At 45.1% G+C, this 23543-nt stretch overlaps 1 protein-coding gene across 1 annotated transcript in view; it reads right to left on the bottom strand.

Moving 5' to 3' along the window:
* Positions 1-5824: 5824 nt before the first annotated feature.
* Positions 5825-23543, bottom strand: part of SYNPO2L (synaptopodin 2 like) — a 39866-nt gene continuing 22147 nt past the window's right edge. Inside the window, exon 4 of the mRNA XM_075107429.1 lies at positions 5825-12035. Coding sequence (XP_074963530.1) covers positions 9700-12035 — 2336 coding nt within the window. The 3' untranslated portion in view covers positions 5825-9699. The remainder of the gene's footprint in view (positions 12036-23543) is intronic.

The following is a 23543-nucleotide window of genomic DNA, read 5'->3' as shown; positions in this document are numbered from 1 at the left end:
TGACAGAAATAGGGTTGATTGCCTGCATTTGGTGCAGGTTTGTACGCGCAGATGAGTCCCTTTCTTTAGCTCCTGTTCATTATGAGGTGGCTCTCCCTGGTTTTTCTCCCATACCCAGTTGGGTTCTGGTTCTACGATGAAGGGAGCATATATTACTCGATTACTCAAAGGTGCACATACCTTTCAGCTTCTACATAAAGCAGAAATCCTACAGAAAACATTGTCTTCCTATTTCACATTGTATCAAAATCAAGTTGTCCACTGAATAAAGCTAGAGTCTAGCGGGGGGAAAAGGACCCCAAAACACAACTGTGATTGTGGTAGAAAATAATCTGCACAGAAAATTGCAAGCAAAGATGATGAAGAAACATCAGGAGACAGTGTTTTCCACCTTTTTCCTAGGTTTTGCAGAGTTGTTTTTGCTTGCACCAAGTATGTATAAAACTTCCCAGTGTGATAAGCGGGTTGAAAGCACAAAGTGTTAACCCCCAGTACTGTTTGGAAGATCCTGTTTAAGAGTGCTGTAATGTATCTATGGGCAATAATCAGCCTTTATACCCTGCTTGAATTCAGGGCATGTATGGTAATCTCCTGGACTAAAGTTTACCGTTTTCCTCTCGCTTGCATCCACGTAACCCCTATGTATGCCTCATATTGTGTCTATAGCACAGCTCTTATTCTGCCTCATTCATATCTACTGTAACACTGTGCTGTAAGCTTTCCACTGTCCAGTGCTGCATCCTTCACTGTGCCCAACAGATACACCAGAATGATCTGTGGGGGCCAGATGGCCTAGGTCCTGCCCCCACACTGCCATGGTGGTGATCTGGGAGCAACTCCCTGGAGCTGTGCCAGTGTAAAACAGGTGTAAGGGATAGCATAATTGAACTATAAACTGCCACTGCCCATTCTGGGCACCAGAGCTTCATGTCTGGGGAAGGCATTTACATCTGCACAAAGCTGGAGGGTGTCAAATACTACTATCACAACTGACTATCTGGCCACACTTCACACCTACTCTGCACAAGTGCTGGTGGCCACAGAGGAGCAGGTCTTTTGGTGTTGGTCAAGCCCTGCTCACTGCAGGTTGTAAAAAGAGGAGTATTTTCTCATCACATTTATTTCTCTTGGATTGGATTAGCACCATGCTGGGCATTTGCTTAGAGTGCCCAGTGCCTGCTGTGAAGTCCAGTTGTGGTCTTTGAGATGCTGCTCTCCTATTCAAGTTCCCTGCATTCGAAACCCTATTTATCAAGGGTCCTACTGCCTGTCACAAGGTGATGGCATGTAGTGGGGGGCATAGTAAGAACAGCCACAATGTGTTCCTATATTGCATAAAATCAGCAGCCCTTTGCTTCTCCTTTCACAAAGGCATGAGGTGCAGTGAGCTCTTAATTTCAAGAAGCTTCTAGCTCCATTTTGATAATCATTTAAGAAATTAATGTGATTTATGGGGTGAGAAGCTGAGAAATGTAGCTACAACTATATGGCACCTTCTTGTTACTAGAGTGGTGCTAAACTCTGCCTCCTCTCTGCTTCCTTCCAGCAGCTGATCTCAGACCATAGCTGGAATGACCATAGTCATCTTCTGTGCCTTCCTGAGCACAAATTACACTTCAGGGGAACAGTTTGTGCCAGATGGATATCATGTGGAAACCTGCTGGACTTTGAGGCATGGTGTATCTCCAAAATACAAGGTAGCAGGGAAGTATGTGGTTGCTCTTCCCTGCCACGAGCATGACCAGCTGCTCCTCTGCTTCTCCCACCCCAGGGGTTCACAGCTTCTCCAGCAGGCAGCTGCAGGGAGAGAGGAGCCGAGTAGGCTGGAAGAGAGGAGAGTGCTCCCTGGCTAGCTGGTAATAGGAGGTGAGCAGGAAATGAATGTGAGCCTGCTTGTAAAACTCAAGAGAGAGACAGGGGAAAAGCAATAGCAAGGGGATGAAGAGAAGGCATGTCTGGCATGGTGTGTGAGGATCTCAATCAGGATATGAGCAGGTGTGCCCAGCAATTAGGACCAGGAACAAGGCACTGATGGCAATTCAGGGTGAACCAACTCCAGGAGATGAGACTTCTCTGTGGATCTCCAGCCTGAAAGGCAAGAGGCAAGAAGGGTTAGGGGCAAGGCTAAGGGCTCTGAAGTCCAGCGTCAAGGACTGATGGGAACTGTGGTCTGATGGGAACATAGCATTTGTATGCCAAGTCACAGTCTCGTGTGAGAAGTAAGAAGGTGGTAAGGAACTGGAAATGAGACAGGTTGAGCAGGCATATGAGGGAAAGTAAGCTAGGAGTAGAGAGTACAGGGCAGGATCTTTATCCAGGCTCAGAAGTAGTATCTGGAAGCTGAAACGATCAAATGGGCAGATTCCTTTATTCCCTAGATGCTGGTGGGTATATTTAGGTACTAGACCAATCACTGGACTCCTCAGAAAGTCCAGCAGCAAACCCCAAGATTTAAACCAGCCTCTTGTCCAGATCTTTCAGTGCTGTTGTGTCTGTGGCTCTTGCCAGGATCAAATTCTGAAGAGACATTGGCCACCTCCACTTTGAAAGATGATCCATAGTCCTCATTCAGTGCTATGTTAAGTCCCATTCTGTCCTTGCAACCCTGATCCTCCAGAGGTTATTTTCATCTGCATATGCATATGTACATACACTGGGTAGAGACACAGGACCTAACAGTGCAGTGGGAGTGTACTGCGCAGAGCCTGAGCCTTGAACCCAGGAGGAATATAAGACAGAGTTTATCCTATTCGTATGGCACCAGGATTTATAGGGTGATTTGGATAAAGTAGTTTTGCGTCTGACACTTCTGCACCAAGGCACTTCTTTGACTGAGATTCTCACCTCCTACCTACCTTCAAATAAAATTATATGTCTCCATTTTCAGCTACCAGGCTGAGAACTAAATCCTGCTCCTTTCCCCTCTTTATGCACAGTTTCTCCTAAGAGACAGAAATGTCTAGTTCACTAGTCTAGAAATGTCAATGGTAGTTCTAGCAGAGGCTTCACTTGTGCCCTGCCATCGTGCCAAGTTCAGCAGCTCAGGCTTTTTCTGCTGAGAATATTGTACAATCTCATATCTGTGCTGTAAGTAATACAATGAACTTGGCGTAGATAAGAAGTTACGTAAGGCTCTTACTGTTATCTTACCCACTCGTGCTACTCAGTGCTCAAAGTTTTAAATCGTTACAAGCCTTTCTTGATGAACTGTTTTAGTTTTGGTTGGGGGGACAGGATTTACCTGGAGTGTGGTGAGGTTTGGTGGCTAAATTCAGTCTTTGCTTGAGTACATAGAGTTTCCACTTAGGTCAGCAGGATAGTACGTGTGCTGCCTGTAGGACATTTCAGCACTTCAGGGAGGAACTGTCTTAATCATACAAGGAACTGTCTGTATCTCACTGTGACAACCTCTCTCTCCAAATATACCCTTTGCTTAAGTGGCCTTAGGAACAGAGTGCACAGAGCTTTGCTTTCTCTGAACTGTATCTTCCAAATTAATTTATTTTTGCACTGCATTCTTGTGCCCCTAATTTCAAATAGTCTAAATTCAAATTGTTGATATCTGCAACATCATTTCAAGAGCAGCAGACGAGATGTCTCATTACACAGTGCTAGATGGACATAAGCAGTCGCTGAGACAGGCTGTCCCCTGAGCACATTTTGATCATGTGGAAGTCTGGCAAACAACATCAGTCTGGCAAATAGTCTTCACCATTTTAATTTTCCAAAGATAGCAAATTAAACCTTGACCCTGCTCCCCTTTTTTCCTGGAGCCCAGGACTGATCTGTGCTGAAAGTATTCATAAACAGTGGATTTCAACATGATTCAATCCGTTCTGGGAAAAAAGTTGCAAAAGTCTTGATTTGGCTTTTTTTTTCCTGGTTGTTTTTTATTTTGAAATACATCATATATAATGTTTGTTATTTTAAAATATTTCAGATATGCTTGATCTCTTCCACTTCTACACAGACATCAGGAAGACTTGTCAGTAGTTTGTAGCATCACACAGTTAATGCCGGGCATTTTCTTGCTACTAAGAGGCTAAATGCACGAGATGTAGGACTGGGACAGAAATATGTAGGATTTGATCACAGAGCTGGAGTGTGTGTTGAAATAGCTGGTGTGCCCATGGTGTGTTACTTGGTGGGAGCCTGTTTGCCTGTGTGCCCCACATGCTACCACTCTGGGAATCCCCTCCAAGCTGCAGCAAGCCTCTGGCTGCCAAAACTCCCTGGTATGAGGCTGGTCTTCTCCTCTGGTATGTGGGACTGAGCAACACCATATATGAATGCCAAAAGAGGATAGATCAGGAAGAAAGCATTTCCTAAGATTTTAAACGCTCCAGTTTTAACACCACATCAGGTGAATGCCAAAATCCCAGGTAACTCAGAGAAGAACAGTGGCAACATCTAGTGGCTGTTGAAGCTATAGGTCTGTACTGCCTGGAAATACCCTTATTTTTCCTACATGCCACATACCTGTCCTGTGGTGCTCTTTGCTGGACACTTTTTCCATCGGGTATGATTGTTTGGGGGGAGATAACCCCACTAGGCACCTTTACTATTTTCTGGTTTTAAACTACTCTCTGAGTAGTGCACTGAAGTCCAAGTTCATCCTTAGCCTGCTGCATAGCTGTTCAGCAGTTCTTCATTTTTGCTTTGGGCCAGTAACCTCAGGGCTGTATCCTCTTCCACCTTTGAAAGTCTGTTTGTCTGGCTCCTTCTGACATGGTCTGCTGTGAGAAGAAATTGTTCTCACTTGAGAAGGTTGTAGAGGTTAACAGGGAATTTAATCAGAGCCGTGGACACAGCAACTGTCCTGCAATGTGTCAAACCATCTGGAGTAGCTCATAATCTTACTATGTTAGCTTTATTAAGCAAAACAACATGCAGTCCTAATCTGCAGCTTGTGGATCTGTAGACTTATTTCTCTGGGAGCTGTGCTTCTGATTGGACAGAAGCTCAGGTTTGGCATCAGCAAACATTGCTGCCCCTTTGTGTTTCCTGTCTGCAAGTCAATCCGAAGTATGCTGGATAGTCCCAAGACCCACCTCCAGACCACTACATAAGGGACCTCCTCCTTGTAATTAATCTGAAAAATATCCACAAAATGATACCTGGACAAGTGTAGTCCAGGTACACGTGTGCAGAGTCTCCAGTCTAATCCTACAGCTGACCTCAGCATCTCCTGCAGTGCTCAGGAATTGCCCTTTGTGAGTGACATGCATCTGGGAAAGGTGATCTGCTAATGCTTGTCCTAAACTGAGCACAGCGAATCCCTCAGGACCCAGAAATTGAGTAGTCTTTAACCTGAATTGGGTTAGAGTTAGGATTAGGCTTAAACCCTGAGGATACAATGGGATATATTTGATTTTCTCACTGATTTTGTTTTCTGATCTCTTGGTTAATATTAAGAAAAAGTTGAATTGTTCAGTGTGAGTTTATATTTGGATTTACTAGAGCTGACAAACTTCCGGTAATACTAGATTTACAAGCAGAGGGTAGGTTTTAGGTTAGAGCAGGCTGAGAGGCAGGGCTGGGGCTGGCCCATAAATTTCTTCACCCTGCCAGTGAGTGTGTGTTTTATAGCCTGTAGTGCCAAAGTTTTGGATCTCACTTAAGTTTTTGCTTGCATTGGGCTTTTTTAATATATAGTGGGTTTAAGTCCAATTTAGGTGTCTTTACTGCTGAGACATCCCATCCTTTTTTGGACTCCTTATATTCTCTTGGCCTTAGTAGTTCGTTGGTAGTGATAACTGCATGTGCTGTACACATAGCAGGTCCTCCTGGGTGCCAAGCAAAGAAGGTGACAAAATGCCATAGGTAAAGTGCATATCACAAGTTTATTCTTCTGCACAAACAATAGAAAGTGGCTGTAAATTGGTAAAGAAAGACAAAACAGAAAAGGAAAAAAAGTATTTCCATAAACAAAGATGCCAACTCTGTTCTGGGGTCACATCTTCCGCAAGGCAGAGCACTGCTGCTGGGCTCCCATTTTCAGAGCACTGACAAGTCTCTTCTAGAAAGAGGGTCTGGTAGGGGATGCTTGATATTACAGCAGAAAGGGAGCATATTATTGCTGAGGGACAATCTTGGCTTGCACTGTGCTCATGTCTAGCAGTCAGTGACTCTTCATCACACCAGTGTCTTCTGAGATTCTTCCTCCCAGCTGCTACAGGATCTTGAGATTATCTCTGGCAGGTGTTCCCATATATTCAGATGGAAAGGACTGATATTTCTGAAGCAAGATAAACCCCCAGAATTGCCATAGCTGCAGTGTGTAACCTGCAGCCTAATAGAGAGGAGGGATGATAGGCAGTTTTTAATCAGAGCCCATGTAGACATCTTCAGCCTACCACTGCAGCTTATAACTTAGCAGGTGGGAGCTAAAACTTGTCAAACAACTCTTTATTTTGGTACTTGTTCAACACCTGAAGAATTAGTAATTTGGAGAGGCTCAAGACAAGCTTATATGGTTCAAAAGTATTCCTTGTAACCTCACCTGTGACCTTTCTAACAGGTCAGCCACAACATTTTCATAAGCAAACACTAGCAGAGCTGCTTGAAGCCAGCAGTAGTGCAGGTTTCTTCCTTATAGCTTAGCAGATGCATCTGAGTTTTATTTCTCATCTCATGCTACTTGCAGCCACAGGCTTTATTTGGGATACACCACAAGCACTGTAGGCCTCATCTGCAACACCCTCTGCTTCTGCAGGTCAAGCCCTGTGTTTGCACAGGGATTAAGAAAAGATTGGGGAGGGCTGAGATCCATCAACTACTTTGGCTTTGCTTCTAAACATAGCTTTGAACCAAGTATGTTAGAAGTGAAGTGCAGGATCCCCAGCCTCCTGGTTCTTTTCCTTGCTCTGATGTTTAATATTCATTCTCCAATCAGACCTACTTTTTTTTTCATCTCCTGCCCATTGCATTATCAGAAATGATGGGTCAGATGCAATTATTCCACCCACTTGGGTCCTGACATCTGACATTCATCAGTGTTTTGGCCATTACTCCTAGGCGTGCATCAGTGTCTCCCAGAAATCTGGGGTGAAATACTGAAATACTAACTACATGTAATCTCCCTTACATGCTAAGGCCAGACCTTTCTTTTTTTTCCAGTGGCAAAATGAATTTCCCAAGATGCTTAGGCCCTGAGAGCACTTACCTTTAGGGACCTGAGGGAGAGGGACACCGGAGTAAGATTCACACTTTCTGAGGTTATTTCTTCACTGCAGAATTATCTTGAGCACCCTTCATCTGGTCCACACAACCCCTCTCTACACGTGAGTTCAGTAATGCTTTCACCCTGGGCTAGCTTGTCTGTCTAAAGCTAGTGGCTAAAAGCACTAGGGAGTGGCAGACAGCACTCTACAAGGAGACTAAAGACAAAGCTTTTGGTGCACCGCAAGTCCTTGAGTTCCCTCCCATAGCTTTCCTAGAAAAAACAGAAGACTCCACCTTCCATGTTTGGGAAGAATCACAGAGATGCAGCTTGCTACAGCATACAGGATTTTTTTTTCCAGAGACACTGGCAATGCAATACAGCACAGGATGAGTGAGAAAGCAATAATCCGAATTAGGTTTTGTAGCATAGCTGCTCCCCTTCACCAGAGCTAAGTGGATTCTGGTGATCTAAATTAACTCTGTGGTGACAGCTTGTCCTAAGGCCTCCCCTTTGGGGTTTTCCAGGAACACGTACAATCACCTCATCAGTTCAGGTCGGCTGCCCCATTGTTATTCAGCCAGGTGCAGCACCTCTTCCGGCTCAGCCACCCCTTTGCTCATTAACTCAAGGCATTCGCAAAGGTTTTTCTCTCCATCCTCTCTTGTGGCTAATAGTCTGCCAAGTGAGGTAAGTGCTGTCCTCCTCTCTCAGCATGCTCATCCTACGTTTCACAGCCCCCAGGAATGTGCACTGCAAACGCAGGCCTGCAGAACAAGCCCAGCTAGAGTGTGAAGGATTCAAAGGCAGGATTGTGTATTACTTTTCTCTCATTCTCTCCCTCCCAAGCTTGTCTGGGACTAGAGCTGCTAGCTAGGTTCTCTGGCCCTCTTTTTCTTTGTGAGAGAACACCCATGCAGAATTTCCGGGTGCTCACATAGAAACTCTTTTGAGCCTTCAAGAAAAAGTAGAGCCCCCAGCTATTGTGAAAAGAGCTACACATTGTAAGCTCCAGCTTGGTGTGCTTGAGGGATCACACTGCAAAAGTGGCTGCTGCAAAAGAGGAAGCACAGGCAGAAGGCAAATGGCAGGGGTGTGTGCAAACCAGAGCACAAATGACATGCACGCCACACATGCACAGTCCCTACTAATACCCTGAATTCTTCCTTGGGAAAGGGAATGCTTTCTTCCTGTATGCATTTAGTGTAGGGATTAAGTCTGAGGGTAGCCTGGGACATTCAAGGAATAACCAGTCCTGCTTCCCCAGCATTGCCAGCAGACTGAGCTCTGTATGTGTATGAGAGTGCAGATCCTCTGGGACTCTCAGAGCACTTCAGTTCTTACCAAATAGACCCCAAGGATATTTAAATCATTTAGTATGAAAATCTACTTCTGACTTTCTATTTGCCTGTCCTCTACTTCCATACTGAGAGTGTCTGTAAAGGGGATCCGCTTTCCAGCTCATCACAAAGTTTTCAGCAAGTTTTGTCATGATCCATTGCCAATCTAGCCACACTTCTATTGTAAACAAAAAGATGATGTGCAAATGCATATTCAATCCCGTCTCCTTTTAAAGCCAGCTATACGTTCTCCCACGCAATCCTCCTTTGTACTTACAGCATCTGTATCCTGTTCCAGTGGGACTAATGCTGCAGGACTTTCCTTGGTGAGCTAGCCACTGCCTGAGCTTAGCTTTGACTTCGGTATCCTCAAAAATCAATACTTCCTTCTGTGGTTCCTCCAGCTTGTGATAGCCCCATCAAGTCCTTTCAATGCCCCTCTTTGGCAAACTGCTCCCAGACCTCATAGCTGTGTAAAGCACCAGCTAGGATGACTCTGCCTTTTACCCCCAGCCCTGGTGACTGGAGGAACAGGCACACATAGCCACTCTTCTGCACAGGGCAGGCTGCTCATGCCTGCATGCGCAAACACCCCTCACTGTGCTCTCTTGCCTCCTTTCCCATGTCCCTCGGGAGGGGAGTCTGGGAGACGTGTCCAAGGTGAAGCCCCACGTCTGCTTTCACTCCCTGCTGAGTGCGGCTGTGTGCATGTGCGCAGACTAACAGGCTCAGAGAAAAGCAGTCTAATCAGGAATCTAGGGCTTCTGTACTGCATCCCACCTCTGATGCTTTCTTCCTGGAAAGCTGTTGCCCCCTAGTCTCACTTCATTCAGGGGTGACTCCAAAGCCCTTTGCAAAAGAAAACCACTACTGCCTGCATGTCCTCATGTGAGACAGACCCTGCCATTCGACCCCTCCAGTGGTGGGTTTTGCTGCTGCGTGTAAGTTCCTGGTCTGTGTGCCACATGTGTGCCCTCTCTCCTAAATCTTCCGCCTGCTATAAGCCAGTAAGCCTTGCCGTGAAGCTGCCCATGTGAGACCAAGGGGAGGCTAGGGGAGAGGGTGGTGCAGAAGGGCGTAATTTTTTTTCTCTTTTCTTCATTTTGCATCACTCATCCCAATGTGCTGAGCTGACATGAAAGACAAAACGAGCACTACCTTTGCGGGGCCATGGACAGGATGGGAGGGGTGCCTACCTCAGTGGTGACCAAAGCTTGGCCTCCACACATTGGCCTGCATCCCTGTTCTTGCTGGTGAGAATTTGGGCCTGGCCACCTGAAACCGAGAGGCTGAGGCTGGGTTTGGGGAAGGCCCCTGTCCTGCCTGACCAGGCTCTGGGGAGCTCTGGTATGGCTTAGGGGACTGGCTGAGCTCTACCTGGAAGGGTGCTGGTGTAGTGGGGGCAGAAGAGGCCATTTCTGTTCTCCACACTAGCTCATCCAACGTGGTGGCTGAGCGGGGCGCAAGCACGGTAGGTGCCAGGCTGCTTGAGGTTGACATGGGGACCGGAGTGGAGAAGCGATGAATTTCCTGGGTCTTGACTGTTTTTATGGGGACCTGCTTGGCTGCTGTGAAGGATGAGCTAGCCTGCAGCATTGGCTGATGAGGAGGATCCTGAATGCTGGGGCTTGGGGTATCCCCAAAACAGAACATGGCTGACTTTAACTGATAGGGCTGGTGGTGCATTAAATCAATGACCTTGATCCCTGATTTCTGGCCAGGTGCCTTTTTCACTTTGCTCTCTGCTTTGCTAGCCTGAGATTTGCTGGCTGCCAGGGGATAGAAAGGGGAATGCATTGGGTTGTAAGCTATTGGAGGGGGAGCCCGGATGTTGGGTGAATATTTCCAGGATGAGGGTAGAGAAGGGGAAGGAGAGGGGGTCCTAGGCTTGGACTCTGGCTTTGGTGTTGTCTCCACCACAAATTTGTCCATGCGGCTCTGGCGTTTGGCAAAGAGCTCTGCCCCCTTGCCTTTAAGCTGAGGCATGTCTTGGGCACCATTTACCAGTCCAGCATCTTGCTGCTGAGGTTTAGGAGCCACTGGAGGTGGGGTCTTGAACTTGCGGCCAGAGGACTGCATGAAGTTGCAGGCCTCAGCACCCAGGCTGAGGAAGTCCTCCTCAGGCCCAGACTCGAAGCCTGCCCCGGGGTGGTCACCTTTTGGCTTCTCATCCAGGTTCTGCACCAGAGATAGGAGCTCAGGATTGGGTGAATTCTTCTTCTCCTCAATCTTACTGAACATGGGTTTCTTGTTGCCCCGCCGGCGAGCCTCCTGCAGGATGCCTGTGCGGGGAGCTGGCACAGCAATCCTCTGCTCCCTGGAGGTTAAGGGCTCAGAATGAGGTCGTGGCATTGCTGGTGAGATGGCAGGAGAAGGCTGCTTGGGCATGGGGGAACTGCTTATAATGTGCTGTGATGGTGCTGGACTAATATACAGAGAAGAAGAGGCTGTTCCAGGGACTCGTGGCTGGGATGCTACAGAGGCCACCTCCCCTCCTGGCTTTGAGGGAGCTGACAGAAAGATAGAGGTGGTGGATGTTCGGGCAGTGTTGGCAGAAGGCTTAGTCTCTGGAGCACTTCCTCCTCCTCTTGGCTGTGACTCCAGTGGTGGTGTTGGCCTTCCTGGTGCAGGAATATACAGAGATGTGGAGGAGCTGACTGGACTGCGGTGTGTTGGCACTGTTGCATTGTCAGGTGTTCCTGGAGCCAGAGGTGAGAAAGGGGGAACCACCATGCTTTGCCCACCCAGACTTTCACTAGGTTTTTTGGGTGCAGATGGCCTGAAGATGACAGAGGATGTTGCTGGGCGTTGTCTGGAAAACTCAGGAGTAAAGGGCTGTGCAGACCTGTTGAACATGCTCGTTGTGCTTGAAGAGAAGGAGTTGGAGGTGCTTGGGGAAGGTGGGAAGAAAGTGGGGCTAAGGGGAGCAAGGAGCTGAGTGGGGAGGGTGGCTGACTGCTTGCTGGGCACTTGCATGCCTTCCAGGTAGATGCTGAGGGGCACACTGTCTGCCTTCTGTGGCACAGGCATATCTCCGTTCACTGTGCTGTGCTGTGGCTGGGCAGCTGGTGCAAGCTGGGGGCTCTTCTGCACTGGGACTTTCTCAACTGTGTACTTCCCAGCCCGTTCCCTCTGCTGCTCAAATAATCGTGCTCCTTTACCTGAGGCCTCACTCAAACCTTTTTGTTTCTCTTCCTTCTTTCTAGAGTCAGGCTTGGCCTTTTCAATGTTCAGGTAAGTGTTGTCCCAGTCTGAGTGATTTGTTAGGCTTCGGGCATCAGAGAAACCTTCCTCATCAAATTCAGACTCACTAGTTGGAAAAACTCCGTCTTCCTCCTCGTAGGAGCGGTCTCCGTCAACACTCCCAAAGCTTACCAATGTATACTTCTTAGCCCGCTGCCTGCGCTTCTTAAACATCAGCACCCCCTTGGAGTGGGGGTTGGGTGCATCTGTCAGCAGGGATGCAATGGTTTTGCACTTGGTTTTGGCTTCTTTCACGTTCTTCTCTTGGATGCTCTCGTGGCGGTGAAGCTCTGCAAGAGACAAAAAGAGGCAAGCTCAGAGCTCAGCAAGAGGCTGGGTGGGCAAAGATGGACAGTGATATGGCTATAGGTATTCTAGTGCCCATATGAGGAAACACACTGTCACCCCCTGCCCTTCTTTTTCTTTCCTACCTTTGCTGATAGTGTTTTTAGGAGCTTCTGAGAGAAACCCAGACGCAGTTTTCTCTTTCCATGCAAACACAATAGAAGTCCATGCAGGTGGTGGTGGAGAAACTCTCCCACTCTGACAGACGGTCTCTGTTTCCTGGAATTTCCTATTTCTGCAAGAAATAGGCCAAGAGTCCCAGGCTATATCTCACAGCAGTTTTGCAGTACATGCCCTTGCTCCTGGGAAGTTTTACCATTTACTTATCACCCTGAAGGTGGTGCCCTGCTTTTTTGTACACTTCCTCCTACATTATGGAAGATTACCAGGAGCAAGCAATCCCTCTGGCCTGGAGAGTTTGGGAAGCAGCCGCTGCTGCTGTTAGCACCCATGGATGTGTGCAGTGGGAGAGGTTTTCTGCAGGCACAACTGGGCTGCCCCTGCTCTGGGCCCTGCAGTGCCAACTACACAGTCAGAGTGCCTTGCACCAGCACTGTCTGTAGGGTTGTTTGCTGCTGCCTGCAGCAGTCCTGCAACAGCAGGATGCATGTTTTCACCCTTGCTGCAGTCCCGTGCCCCATGCCCAGCAAAGAAGAGCATTTCCCCCTGAGCAAGAATCTCAGATCTCCACAACTGATCAGCCAGGCCAGAAGGAATCCACTTAGACAGGCTTGCTTGCAAAAGCCAACACCTGTTGGGACACTGGCATGAAAGTGTGGGATAATAATTTTCCACCTGCTCTGCCAGCCCAGTGGTCAGTAAAGCCCCAGGGAGGAATGCTGTGTTCTCTGCCCTACATGTAGGGAAAGCAGGGGGTGAACAAGATTCAATAGTAAAACCAAACTCAACTGCCCTAAGGAAGGTGTGGACATGCTTTGAATCAGTGTTCAAGTGACAGAAATCAGTGCTAACCTCACACAGAAAAAATCATACCTAAACCATAGAGTAATTTCTCATTTCTTTCATTTAATCCTTTTCCTTACTCCCATTGTCTTTTTCCCAGATGATAGTACAGATGAAACATCCATTCAGTGCCTGCATCTAATAATTTGTCAAAAAATTCCATAGCACCTTGCCCAGCCCTCACATTCTCCAGAAAGAGGTCAAAAATTATGCCCTGCTGAAGGGAAAGAAGAGAAGAGAGGAGAGCTGCAGGCAATGCTCGGGGACGGTGTTAGCTCAGGAGAGGATGGAAGTTGCTCAGCCCTCTCGAGATCTCACTTCTGACCATTTTATCACAGAGCATTCATTCAATGGGGATCTGCTAATGTGGCAAAGTTACCTGCAGTGCGGGACAAGTTGCTTACCTAGGAAGGATACTAGTTTTCCTGAGGGCTACAGATGCCCCCCAGAACCTGTCTAGGATGCACAGTTGTGGCAGGTGTCATGATTCCATACTGCACCAGTGTAACCACAGCAGAAGGAGCTTCCCCCTCTCACCCCATGCTGAAAATAAGGTGATTTGCAGAGAACTCATGCTTCTAGGAAGCTTAAGGAAAACCTCTTTTCAGGGTTTGCAGCCATTCCATAGCACATGCTGCTGCTTTGGGATTTCAGCAAAGGGACTTTGGCAGTTTGAGATAACCTCACATGGATGCACAGCCCATTCCTCCCCTTTGCACCCAGAAAATTGGAAACGCCAAAACCATTGCTGAAAAAATGGCTCATTATTTGTACTCGCACTTGCAAAGGGAGGCTTTCTGCAAAACTTTCCTTACAGAATGAGAATGACTCCACCTTGCTGAACCAAGACTGAATTAGTTTCCAGGTTTTTGTGGAGACTTATTGGTCTTCAGGGCAGTCATAGACTTGCCCTCAAAGATCTGCTGTCCATGATGGAAAGGAGCTACAGTCCCTGAAGGTCTGTCCACTCCACTTAGAAATCTGCACACATGTGTCCCTGGGGGTTGTTCACAATGGAGGAAATAAGAGAGATATCTTTCTTGCTACAAGCATCCTTGCTACAAGCTCCTACACCTCACCTGGCTCATATTTTGCTTCTAAAGCAAGGAGGAGGAGCAGCACTACAGAATCTTAGTCAAGTCCAGAATATGTAAACTCTGGGCCCTGAGTGACTCACAGGAGGATTTCTGGCATGGGCAGCTAACAGCTAGGGAGCTACACCATCTAAAGTGAGTGTCTATGCAGCCCCTTCTGGCAGCAGAGTACCATGAGAGCATTCAACTCTGATCTAGCAAAAACTGTCAGAGAAAATATAACAGTAGACAGTCTTGGCTATGCCTCCACCAACTCTTGGTCCTGGCTTAGCATTAGCATCCACACACAACTTCCCTAGGAAGTTGCTCTGAACTGCTTTGTGCTCTGAAGCAGCCAGCACGTAAGGCCCTCTGGGACATCTCCCTCTTTTCTTCCTACTTTACTTCTCACCAAAGGCTACAGCACATAAATAATTACACCGATCCTCCCCACAGAAAAATGATCATGGTATTCAAGCTACAATCTCCCACACTAGTTTAAGAAAAAAGGGAAGGAGAAGTCTTCCTGAGACGACTTGCTAGCAAGACTGAAATCAGAAATCTTCCTGAGATGACTTGCTGAGCAAGAGAGAAATCAGAAGAGGCAAAAGAATAGGGGAAAGAGAGAAGAAAAATGAGAGGAAAGGAAAGGAAAAAGAAAAAAAAGAAGAAAAAGAAAAATAGAAAAAGAAAAATAGAAAATAAAAAGAAAATGAAATAAAAGAACAGGAAAAGGAAAAGGAATTAGAAACGAAAATGGGAAAGAAAATGGAAAGGAAAGAAAAGGAAACAGAAAAGAGAAAGAAAAAAGGAAAAAAGAAAAGAAAATAAAGGAAAAGAGAAAAGAAAAAATAGAAAAGAGGAGACATCTATACCTGCATAAGGCTGATCCAAGCTTGAGAAGGCAGAGTCCAGACCTGGAGAGCTGGGCATGTTACAAAGCCCGTTTAATTCACAACTCCCCATAAACAGAGAGGGAGGCAATGAGAGAGAAGCAAAGCAGTTCCCTGCTGGAGCAGAACCAAAACTCCGAGGTGCCCAAGCCCTTTCCTGTCAGCTCCACAAGCCTTTTAAAGCCTCTCTTTTGTCTCTTAGGCATTGCTGCTGAAAGCCATGAGGTCACTTTGTCTATTTTTGTCGTCTTAGCTTCATCACTGAGCAGTGTGATGGACATTGTCACCTGCCACTTAAACACCATTTTTTCCCCTTCCCTCTAATCCCTGTGAGGAGAAACTCCTCTTTTTAATTGGTGTTTCCAATGCCTCAATGTCCAGCAGTTCTGTACATGAGCAATATGAATAGGACCAGCGAGAGAATCCTAGAGCCGAGGGATACTGCCCTGTGATTCTTTCTCCCAGCAGTCCTTGCCCTAGCAACACTGTAGCCCAGAACTGGAGCAGGCCATCTCCAGCGTTCATGAGTCTGAAGTGAAGGTCTGACCATGCCTCCTGAAATGCACTAGCCATCGCTGCATGCGAAAGAAGAACACTTTCACAGGCAATGTTGCTGTAAGAGAGACCTGTAATGCCTCATACAGAGGCTCTTGCAGCAAGAGCAATGAAAGTGGTTAAGTCTCTTTTTTGATGAATATTTATACATAGAGGGATAGAAGGTTTTGGGAAAACCTTGTAGAATCTGATATATACAATATACAATTGGAAGTGAAAATACAGCTCTGCAGTACAGAAAAAAATTCTCTACTAAGAACATTCAAATGGAATAAATCAAAGAGTAAATGGAAGGGTTATAAAACTCTCCTAAATGCTGGTATGGTGGATAATTTTTATAGGAAACTTTTTGTTAACTTTTAAAGCACTTGATTCTGTTGGAATAATCCACAAAAACTTCTACTAAGCAAAGGCTACAAAAATTTTTCCATTAACTAAATTTCACTGAAGTGAAATGAATTACATTACTAATTACAGTAGAGAGAAGTGTAAAAAGTATAAATCTTTTCAAGATCAGGCCATATTAAAAGAAAGCATTTTAATGTATGCTTAGGAAAACTACTGACCAAGCAGGCATATGTAATGTCAGATACTGTTCATGTTCACTAGGAAACAAAACCAGTAAATTTTATTACCAAAGACCAAATTCTAGAAAAGCCATTACCATAGAAAATAAGCACACTGCTAATTTCGGAGGTAAAAAGCCTCTTCCTCTGTGATAAAATACTACTTGTCTAGCATTTTTTTCCATGGATTAACTAGAATTTTGTTCTTCCAGCTGTTTGTGTTAGGCAAGGTCATTTTCCATGGCTAACGTTGCAAATAGCTCAGTAAGTCATTAGTGGCTATAGACATCTCATGCTTTTCATACATGGAGTCCTTTCAAAATAAGATTTGGATAGGTTATATAACCAATACTTCTAAGTATTTCCCTGTTGAAAGCTTCAACCTTTCAAGCTTCGACCAGTGTTTGAATTGCAAAAGTAAAGCAGAGGAGTATATATTCTTTTACTCAAAAGAAGTGGCAAAACTCTCAGGGCAGAAAACTTGTTTCTCATTCTTGGATATTTGGACAGTTCCGTCACATAATCTGTGGATAATATAAAATATAGATATGGCTTCAACTCCAGTTTAGGATGCTACCAGCAAATGCTTCTGTCCTTCTCAAGTCTGCAACATTTAAACATGTGTCTGAAATTAAAGCTTAAGTACTTGTCAACCAGTATTTCTTTTTAAACGGCTAGTGATTTTAAGAGCTCCCACTGAGACTCTGCCCCACTGCAGTCTCCTGGTTTTACAAAAACAGAAATCAAGCTTCTCTGCAGATGAATTGACAGCCCATGGGAAAAAGCATGTGCAGTCATTTTGTAGAGTTTTGACCATTCATAGCCATTCTGCAACTCCCCCACTGCTACTGAAGAACTCTGCTAGGCAGAGAGGGTGTGGAAACATTGCTATGCGTGGCTGCAATGTATTAGTCTTGTGGTATCCTGCTGGAGACTTGAATAGCTTGTTCACTCAAAAAACTCTCCCTCAGTTGAGTAAGAGTTTGCCTTTCTTCCTGAGCTAGATGGAAATGTGTCCTCAGTGTAAAAGGTGGCACACATGGCCGGCTTTCCTGTGCTGACAGCTCACACTGGATATTCCTTACATAGTCTTCTGTGATCTGACTGCCAAAGGAGAGCTTTCTTTTGCCAGGACAGCACCTGCTGAATACACTAGTGAATCTGTCTTTTGCAGTTTTAACCTGATTTCCTAAGAAAGGTTTATGCAGTCATACTACATGTATTTCGATCTTATCTGTTTCACGCTAATAGCCTTTGAGCCTATTTGCTAATTTTAAGAGTCTGATGTCACAAAGATACAATGCTCCTACAAGTTTACATGAAAATAGGTGGCTGGACAGAGGAGATAGACGTCACCATAGGAAGCAGGAAGCCTGACTACAGTCTTAATAAGGCACAGAAAACTGAGGAATGCACACAACAGACAGATAATGAGTTCTCATTTTGAATGTGAGAGACCTCAGACAGATTTGCATTTTACTAGACATGAGAGAATGAGATACCAAATATAAGACATAAGTTAAAAGGATGCCAGGATCTGTTAATTCTGCTGCTCACAAAATTGCTTGATGTCTGATAGCAGGATACAACTGATTCATCCTCTCTTTGTTCTTCAGGGTTTCCAGCATCCACTCTCTAGTAATACAGACAAGCATATGTTCACCGTCTGTGTCTGTGAACTTGATTAATCCTGTAGCACTTGCCATATATTCTTGTTATCCAACTGATTTTAGTCCTTTTCTGCAACCAGCCAAGTTCCTACTACACTTAAAAATCCAGCCTTTCATGAGACAACTGTATACCTTTCATGTCTTATGTCACCTGCTGATTAATACACAGCAATCTCGCTGAATCCTCAGGCCATCCACTAAAAATGATATTATTGCTATTTCCTGTTACTGCTTGCTAGGTACAACACACTCAAGAGAAACAAAAAACATTTTAAAAGCTTCACTAGCAAGAGTTTGCAGTTGAAAAAGCAGATAGGAAGACAATAGTGGTGTGTCTCCTCAATCCAGGTAACCCACCTCCCTCCCCCATGTTCCCCACACACCTGGGTTTCTGAGGGAAGAAAGACCAGAGAAAAGCTGCAAGGTGTCTCAGCGAGGTCCTGGTTCTGAATAGCAGCAGTTTCAGGGCTGTGGGGTGCCCCACAGCACATACTCCCTGTCCTGGCTAGATGCAGCCAGAGGACAAGATCCACTGACAGAAGAGTAGAGGGTTGGGATTTTTAATCATCTGTCTCCTCACCAGTCATATAACATTGAGGTGGAGAGGACATTTGATTGACATATGTTAGTGTTTAATGATCCACGGGTGAAAATATAGATGTAGTCCTGCTAGATTCAGAAGCCCGATGAAACACTACTACAAACTTAGTCAGTTATTTAAGCTGACATCATGAGCCATTAATAGTTATGTTTTCTCTACTATTCTTAGCCAATTGTGCAGTCACCTTACAGTATCCATATTTCTCTCATTGGAAAAGTCATGTGGAACCATATCAGATACCTTACAGAAGCCAACATATACTGTGTCCACCTTATTTCTTTAGCCACGAAGTCTTATCTTACTGAACAGGTCAAAGACTGTCTTGCTAGTGTTTGTTAGTCCATGTTGTTTCTACCGATCATTTTGTTTTCCACAAACTGTGCTCAACTACTTTGTTCACCTAACTGAAGCTAAACATTTTTTTTCCTTATCACCAGAGCCTGTGTCTATAAGAAGGGTGCTACTCCTGGTCTTTTTCCCTGAAACCCTTCCCATTATTCCAGAGTATATATCAAGGACTGAGGGCCATTCTGATACAATTTTCACTAATTCCTTACATTTCATCTCTACAGAGAATATGATTCAGCCTTGTCGTTGCGGTATACTCAGTGTATCGAGATATGCTGAGTCTACTTGCTCCCATTCCTCTCTTATTTCTTACATACAAAGGGCTAGATCCTTGGTTAACCTAAGTGGTAGATACACAGATGACAGTGAAGCTTTACAAATTTCACAACAAACTGATCTCCCTTCCTACGATGGATTTAAGTGAAACTGAAGAACAATTGTTTGTCAGGTTGACAGTTTTCTCCTTCCTAGCTATAAATTTCTCTCACTTACATTGAGCAATGACTCTTGTTTAACTACCCCTTGTCAAAGTTCTTTTATGCCTCTCCCTCCCCAATCACTATCACTGTCTCATTTCAGTGTTTTCTCTGAGCAAATTTGTCCCAACATTGTCAGCCAGTCCCATAGCACTTTCAGAACTGATGGAAACAACATTGGACAGGGAGAGGGATTCCCATTGCCTGTTTGCACTATGATTTCTTTCAACTCTGCTCTCAAAATGCTGGAGCCTAGAAACTATCAGCTTGCCTAAGGCAGTTTATGGGGTTATACGTACAGTTGTTTCAGTGTGATTATTGCTCTAATTACCTTGAAGTCTGAATTACTGGCAAAATTTTGGTTTAATCCCATTGTTCCCCATCAGAATTAGACATCCTAAGTGCATGTGCAAGGACAGGCTATGCTAACTTAATGCGTGTGGCAGCATATTCTGAAAAATCACTAGCTGGGGCTCTGCAAGGACCGTGGAAGCGTAAGGTCGGAAGAGAACTGCTGACACTGTTTCACCAGCAGCAGGGTGATGAATGACCTCTGACAATGTCTGAGGAACTGTGACCCAGAGTCAGAGTCCCTGCGCTGACAATAACAACATAGAGAAGATAGATAGATAGATAGATAGATAGATAGATAGATAGATAGATAGATAGATAGATAGATAGATAGATAGAAAGAAAGAAAAAGATGCTCAAAATGGTATCTCATATAGTGGAAATATTAGGACAAAAGAGTATGCACCTTTCCATTTCAGGGATTACACACAGCTTTCCTCCAAACATCTTCAAATACTAAAGATCTTTCCCCTCCCAGAGAATATTATATACAGCTAAATTTATCTTGAGCTAGCACATGTTCAGCTAAGTCCATGTCTCTGTCAGGCTGTGGGGCAGCAGGATAGCAGTGAGGTACAAAGGTGAAGCAGAGTAGAGCTTTATAAGCCTTACTTCCAGCACTGCAACATACAGCATCTGCACTGAAATGCTGGACAAGAGTAATGCCCAAGGGAACGATGCTGGAAGTCTCCAGTAAGTATACCTGAGGGAGATTGCCAATTACTTATGGCAATTTCTGAGATGGCTCAAGAAAGAAGGAAAAATTCATCCACGGTAGCCGAGACAGACAACACTATCTTAAAGTCTCTGTCTTCACCCTAAACGGTTAATACATCAGCCTGAAAATATCACCACTCTGGTTTTGCCAGAAGAACATAAACAGAAGGCATAAGCTGCAATGCCATACTCAAGCCTAAAACCAGAGGAAGACAGATCCAGATGCACAGTGTTTCTCTCACCATTGTCTTCTTTAATAAATGCCTACCAAGCTGCAGAGAATTCAAAACTGAATGTTAGTTATCAAGTGGGATATTCTTAACCAAAGGCATACAACTAGACTGCATACACCAGTGTATGTAAATTGATTTCCGAAGTGGGGGCAATTTCCAGTTTAATGTGTGCTGAAGAGAGATCAAACTCTCCATCTGTGATTCAGCCATGGAGGCTGTTGTCCTTGTTTTCCTAGTGGGTGGCTGCTCACTCAGTAACAAATGCCAAGGGTTATTCAGCATTGCTTCATACTGCTAGGAACAGACTTCCTGTAAGATCAGTAGTTCAGGCGATTCATTTTGATCTCCTGGTCTGAGCAGAATGCTTTTCTATTCTGCTTCAAGGCAGGTGGGATGGGGACAATTGATTACTAGCCTAAACCTTTTGGTCTTCTAAACTGCAGTGAATGGCAAAACCAGTAAGCTAGCCTAACAACCATGTAACTGTGCTCATTAGAGTCACAACTGCTAAAGCTGAAAACCAAATAGGCATTGTGGTGCAGTAAGTTCAAACACACATTTAGGTACTTTATCTTGTTCACAACTCCTGTGGCTCATACCAGTTGTAATAGGCTGATAGGTGGCTTGCTGCACTCGCCCTCTCTGCAGAGAAACGTGACTGCAGTCACTCTTATAAGAGTTAATCTGTATGACCCTCCATTGAACAGGCCACTTATAAATAAGCATCCTATCTCGTCAAGTGATGCTGCTGTACATCCGCTTTAAACAAGAAGGATTTCCTTTTCTGATATGGAATGTAGTAACTTTGATGACTCTGTGCAGGCAGCCAGGCCCATATAAAGCAGAGTAGGAAACTTCCCCACCCATTTTTTCCTCCCTTCCCCTACCGTACATGGAGAGGCTCTTGAGTCCTGGGAGCTAAAATAGTCCAGTGGATAAGTTTAAATTGAGATATTTTGAAGAACTAATTGCACTGAAGCAAATTCCTACAGTGTGATAGCAATTAAGGACTAGACAGCTGTCCTGGTGGGTCTGTCTTCTGCTAGCAATTGGTATTTCCAGTTGTGAGAAAGCCTGAGGATGGGAGTGAAAACACAGTGCACCTCAGAGAGCACAGGTGGCTGAGCAGAAGCAGCCCTGGCTACAGATGGATCCCAAGCCTCTGAGGGTGGTGTGAGCAGAGGAGGACACTGCAGGAGCTGTGGGAAACAAAAAAACCTCACTAGCAATTACTTGTGACAACTGTAGTCTGATTCTCCCTGACACAAGCTCCTGCTTTCTGCTAATCTGAAACTCATTGAGATTTTTTTTATTTGTATTTTTCTATCTTGTTACCTCTTCCTTTCCTTCTACACTGTCCAAGCAACACAGAAATCATCTCAGGGAGGGATGCAGCTTGGCCCTTACAGTGATGACGAACTGAGGCCCTAAAGATCCCCAGTTTCCCCACAGATTACTGTTTTAGTGGGGAGGAAAGAAATTAGTACTTTTGTTTCTCCAGATTAGGCAAAATACTGGCTATTGACAAGTATGAATGCTCTCCTGTAGTTCGTTCAAAGTACAGCAAAGGGCCCCTGTTTGCTGGCCTTTCTCTTGCCCCACTAAGCAAAACACCAGGGTGCCTAGTAGCTACTGGGTAACAATGAAGACTGAAGTCCTATTACTTGTAGGGCAAGTTCCCCACATTTGGATGGTGGGTGGCTCCCCACACTGCCCCACTAGTCTGCATCAGCAATGCTGAGTGGTTTCTGAGCATGTCCACAACATGTGGCCCATGGAGGGCTGGGATGATGTACGTTTTCATCCCACAGGTTGGAAAAAATGAGCCAGTACTAATATGCAAATTGTGATAGGGCAGGGACTTTGGAATGAGACAGGCCCAAACCTCACTCCAAGGGCTGCTGCCTCTCTAAGGAGCTCTAAGGCCTTGTGTCTTTGCTGGGGAAGGAGAGCTGCAGATGCCGACATGCAGGGCATTGTGAGGTGGCACCATCAGCTGCTGCCCACTCTTCCCTGTGCTTCTTTTGCTCCACCCCACCCACTGCCAAATCCCTGTTTCAGGCTGTTGGTACTTGCCACCAGACTGTGCTCTGCTCCCAGAGTCAAATCCTTGCCTAGTATAAATAAGTGAGCTCCATTTGCTCCTGTATTACTGCAGTACAAAGCAGGTGTTACAGCTGTGTCACCTCCGGCAATTGCCATGTGATTTGTAGCCTCTTAGCAAAGGCAGGGAAAGCAGCTGTTGGCAAGAGTTGGTGGTGTTGATGCAAAAAAATACATGTACTGGAGAAATGTCAATCACATGAAAATTAAGAGAAAATTAATCAGTAACAATCAGAACACAAAGACTGATCACCCATCATGGTGAGACTAGGAAAGATGGTGGGCAAATATGGGAAGCATTTCCTGGTTTCATTGATGATCTTGAGGACAGTATATAGTCATCCCAGATTGAATTTGCTAACAACATCACAAACAAAGGAAAATCATTCAGAAAAAGGGAGGTAAGGGGGCTGAATCAACTTGCCTATGATCTGGAAAGCTCAGAGCTCTGGAAAGCATGCAGTGAGGACAAAGGTCCACAAAAGCTCTAGAGATAGGAAATAAAGAGCAGAGCTACAGATCTTAAGTTTGAGAAAACCCAAGAGCTGACAGGCGATAGCAGTCTTACTGAGATCCTTGCAGGGCAACAGAGCTGTGAAGAATGTCAGTTGCCAGTCTTGGTGGTATGCAAAAGAATGATATATCTCTGTTCTTGACAGGGATTTCAGTTATTCACCTAGAAATTTGATGTTTCTCTATACTCATGTCAAAATGCTATACCTGCAATTCTGTTTGCCTGAGGTGCAGGGACAGGTGGGAAAGGGAGAAAGTGTCTGTAGCTTAAAAATGACAGTGAAAAGTTAGAAAGAATTAATACAAAGGACAGGAGAAATACCCCCAGAATTGGAGAAAGCATCAAAGCAGGCATGAGACATACTCCTTTCAAGTATGTTCTAGACAGAAA

Source organism: Phalacrocorax aristotelis, chromosome 12 (genome assembly GCF_949628215.1).
Source record: "Phalacrocorax aristotelis chromosome 12, bGulAri2.1, whole genome shotgun sequence".
Lineage (NCBI taxonomy): Eukaryota > Metazoa > Chordata > Aves > Suliformes > Phalacrocoracidae > Phalacrocorax > Phalacrocorax aristotelis.
Note: the sequence above shows the minus strand (reverse complement) of the source record. Positions and strands in the feature narration are given on the sequence as shown.